The sequence below is a fragment of the Austrofundulus limnaeus genome, unplaced genomic scaffold (genome assembly GCF_001266775.1).
Source record: "Austrofundulus limnaeus strain Quisiro unplaced genomic scaffold, Austrofundulus_limnaeus-1.0 Scaffold22, whole genome shotgun sequence".
In the NCBI taxonomy this organism is placed as follows: domain Eukaryota; kingdom Metazoa; phylum Chordata; class Actinopteri; order Cyprinodontiformes; family Rivulidae; genus Austrofundulus; species Austrofundulus limnaeus.
This window is the reverse complement of record NW_013952424.1, coordinates 1,419,751-1,423,906: the sequence shown is the minus strand read 5'-3', so window position 1 is coordinate 1,423,906 and position 4,156 is coordinate 1,419,751. Positions and strand designations below refer to the sequence as shown.

Below are 4,156 nucleotides of genomic sequence, written 5' to 3'. Positions count from 1 at the left end.
ACCGACATCTGGTGAAAATTTCATGTCATTAGCACCTCTAGTAATATATTTACTGAGAAAAATGTTGACGTGTTCAATACTTATTTTACCCGCTGTATTTGGGGAACGTTGATGTAAAGTGACTGTTCACCGCATGCACAGGCTATATGTGGCCCGTGAGCCACCAGTTGAATAGTCCTGTTTTAGTCTCTGTTGAGTAGTAAGAACATCATAAAAATGACACCAACAAAGTCACTTATTTTAGTCACACAAAGAGTTTCAACAGTTATGTTAAAAAGTAATCTTTTCCTCAAATTCACAGTTCATCCATTTTTTTGTTTCACTATCACATCTCATCATGTTGTTTTGTTGTAATTTTCACTTACAGTCAGTGGGGTCTTCTGCTAAATCTACTCTTTTAGGCAATTTCATGCTTCAGATGGAAAACTAATGGATTGTTCTGCATATTTTCCCTATATAAAATAAAATAAAATCCCTATCAGAGATAAATTTCACAGTTCCTGTGTCAGCTTAGTGCCTCATCTGCTCTGGCTTTGATTAAACTGCAAGGTGTTTGGAGACAAAAACTAAATTTTATTTATTTATTTATTTATTTTTTAACATTTGATGGTGAGAAACGTACTGAATCTAGAAGAAAAAGCCTGCAGGGTGAGGTAACCGGCGCGGTCTGTATCCAAGGAGTCAAACACATCCTCCAGCTCTCCAGCAGACAGAGGCAGCTCTCTGTGGAGCCTCTGTCAGAACAACACAAACAGAYGAGACGTTACGATGCAAAAACAAAAACAAAAATAAAAAAGATTTTAAATAAGCTACTTAAACAATTTCTCATCTATAATTTCTGCCTCTCTCTTAGTATTCTAAAATAGCTCGCGCTCATTAGTGGCTGCTTCATCCGTCACTCTGTAGCAGTTTTCTCACACAACAGTAATAAAAGCATGAAGCTCAGAAGATTTCAGGYCCAATTAGCTGCCAACGCAGCTCAGACACACTTAACATGTTAAAGTGGCTTCCACCTATTGTTCCTGCCTGCAAAATAATAATATATGTAAGTTGCATTATATTCAGGAGCGTTTTCATCTGAGCTCGTCAAGCACTTGTTAGGTTATTCAGGTGTACTGAGAGGGCAAGGCGCTTTGTTTAATACAATCAAATGATGGAGGGGGAAAAAATCCAGCATAGAGCAGGAACAATGACACTAAGTGTTTCCTGCTTGTTATTAACTATTATTAATGTCTAAAAGCCTGGAGGTMTAACCTATTGTTCTTTTTAGCAGAGTGTTAATGTATTCACTGTTGCAAAAAGGTTTCAAACAGTTTTATGACAGTTTCACCAAAAGCCTTGTCATTTTTGGATTGTGGATAAATATTAATCCTAATTTTCATCCCTGATAAAAAAGAAATAGACATCTCTAACCCTCATATCAGTGCAGTTGATGAAGCCTTTCCCCTCCACGTCGCAGGTCTGAAAGAACTCCTTGGTCTTGTCCAGCAGGGCGACGTGGCCCCAGTCTAAACCTCTCCTCTCTGGGGTCGGTGCAAAACCGTTCGTCCTGCCCTCCTCTTCCTCCATGCCTGGCACTCTTAAAAAATAAAATAAAAAAACTCCACTTGAGCTAACTCTGCTCTGTGTGCAAGAAGTAGTACTTCAGRATTAAAAGTCCTCTTCACTCGCTCTCAGTCCAACCCCTTTGGGTCCTTTAGAGTCGCTGTGACGGTGGAGCTAAAACAGCAGCACCAGAGGATGAGATTAGTGATACCTTGCAGGCTGATAAGAACTGGCTGGAGGTTTCAATCTGAATAGAAAAAAAAACACACAAAAACTAAAAGTCAGGCCTAGTATTTCCTAATGGAAAGGATTGAAAATTAACAAATATATAAACAGTGATGCAGCAAAAACAAACTTCTTACAACCCTAAGTTAGCATGTGTACAAGGCTGATTGCTAATTTTAAATGTACTGAGGTAAAGTGCAGAACTGATGGTCAAATCCAAATGTGAGATTCTTGAAAAAAAATTCCTAAAAGCAGTCAGAGCATACAGCCGGTTAGTGCACAGTTCAAAAGATTGCCTCTCTGTTGGTATGGGGGTGCATTAGTGTTTCTAGGACAGCTTCTGGAGAGGGACAATCAGTGCAGAAAGGCTCACCAACATGACATTTTTTTAAAACAACAAAGACCCAGGAAAAGAATCCTCCGCCAGACAAAATACATTACTTTTAAATACTTTGTATATTATAATACTTCACAGTAAACACGTCACTGTCCCAGCTTTTTGACAAGTTGCTACCATCAAATTTGGAATTACCTTGACTCCAAAAAGTTACACAATTTTTGTTTTAAACATTCAATAAGTTTATGTTTTATTGCATAAATAAAATGTGGGTTAGCAATATTTGTGATTGACTGCATTGTTTTTATCGATTTTTTAAAATTGAGGTAGTACACTACTTTCTTTGTCTAATAAGGCAACACACAGCAGTACGTAAAGGACTATCTGTGTTTTACTTCAAGGAGCACATGACAGCGTGTCCAAAAAACTTTTGGGCCAAATCTCTGAGAATTACGTGTACCAGCTCTACTCTCCAAAATCAACTCACGAGTGTTGTTGAAAGTGTTTTGTCCCATCTGTTACTTTTAAATACAATCTGTTTTGTCACAAAGTTGTACAGGAAAACTTACAAACTTTATTAAAAGTCTCAAGAATCTCTAAAAAACACAATAAGTACAACAGTTTGCATAGAACCAATCAGAATCAAACACAAATATAGGAAAAAGTCTCACCTTTTTTTCAAAACTTTGTGCAGAACTTGAAGCGTTCCTTTGCGCTCAGTATCGCAGCACTGTTTTGTTTCTGCTCACTAGGAAATCCTGCCTCACAGATGAACACTCGATAAGTCAGTCTGTGACCATGTGATGTCATGAGGAAGCAGCCTGAGGCTTAGCAGGCTGGGTTTACTCGCAGCTCACACAGAAACATGGGGCTGCAGAGAAATCTCTCTTTGAGCTGGCTTCATGTGGACAGCATGAAGCTGAAAGCCACAGTAAAGGAGTTTTGTTAGACAGTAGAAGTGGATAATGCATAATTAAAAGTACTTCAGGAAAATTACTGCAAAAATTTTGTGTGTATTTACTAAAAAAAAGAATAAAAATAAAAAATCCGGGTTAAATTAGACTACTGTACAGGAAATAACATATTTATTCAAATTTACAGCAAATAGCTTCATATCCAACAGCGCCATCTTGTGGTTTGAAACAGAATTTGAACATGAATAATTCCTCAAACAGAAGATTAAAAAATTAATCCGAGCTGAATGTTCCTCAGTCAGAGTTATTTATGAGTTCCTTGGATCTTCTGAAGTAAATACTCCATTTGCAGGTTCAGGTTTGGTTGTCCCTTCTTAGTCTTTTTGCTCAGCATCTGAAACGTCTCCATCTTTTTCTGTTTGTACTTCTGCATGGCTTCTTCTCTCTGCTGCTTGTTCTTCAGGTATTCCTGCAGTTAAAATGTAAACAATCAGATTCTAATATATAAAACAAAATCAGTGATCATATGTAGCCGCTAACAAGCAGGAGCAACACTTCACCTCTTTCTTTTGTCTCCGCTTTTCTCGGATTCTTTCGAATTCCTCCTTGGTCTTCTGATGCGAGGTCTTCTTCTGCATTTTCTTTTTCATGCGGTTGCTTATTGTAAAACTGAAAAAAAAAAATAATTGACTAAATGAAAGCTTCATTTAAACTAATCAAAAACACACAGTGAAAATTCACACCAGGCTACCTTTCTCTGTCAGAGGCTGTCGTTGGTTTTGAGTTTCCAGAGTCTGTCAGCTCCGATCCTCCAGCCAAGTCTGTTTTCTCATCGACAGCAGCCGCGTCGTCATCATCTTCTTCATCCATTTCCTCCATCTTCCCCTTCATCCTCAGCTTACTTCTGTTCACTCTGTTYGCCCGAGCTTCATTCCTCATTTTCTCAGCCTCTGCCTGGTACAGATGTTTGAGGTGTTCTGGATACTCGTCCTTGTAAACCACTTTGGGCTCAGGGTTCTTCTTTTGCTCCTTCCGCAGCAGTTTGTTGTATTCATRTTTGACTTTCTGTTTTTTCTTGAAAGCAAACCCTTGACCTGAGGACACAAGTGAAACTTTTGTTTCCTCTTATATATAT

At 38.3% G+C, this 4,156-nt stretch overlaps 2 protein-coding genes across 2 annotated transcripts in view; both read right to left on the bottom strand.

Annotated features, from left to right (window-relative positions):
• Positions 1-3,005, bottom strand: part of cracr2ab (calcium release activated channel regulator 2Ab) — a gene marked incomplete in the record, with an annotated part of 8,692 nt that extends 5,687 nt beyond the window's left edge. Inside the window, 4 exon segments of the mRNA XM_014004167.1 lie at positions 623-734; positions 1,414-1,579; positions 1,757-1,792; positions 2,779-3,005. Coding sequence (XP_013859621.1) covers positions 623-734; positions 1,414-1,569 — 268 coding nt within the window.
• A 172-nt stretch (positions 3,006-3,177) lies between these two features.
• Positions 3,178-4,156, bottom strand: part of ccdc59 (coiled-coil domain containing 59) — a 3,329-nt gene continuing 2,350 nt past the window's right edge. The window contains exons 2-4 of the mRNA XM_014004172.1: positions 3,773-4,115; positions 3,582-3,690; positions 3,178-3,490 (exon numbers count right to left, since the gene is read on the bottom strand). Of these exons, the coding sequence (XP_013859626.1) occupies positions 3,326-3,490; positions 3,582-3,690; positions 3,773-4,115 (617 nt within the window). The 3' untranslated portion in view covers positions 3,178-3,325. The remainder of the gene's footprint in view (positions 3,491-3,581; positions 3,691-3,772; positions 4,116-4,156) is intronic.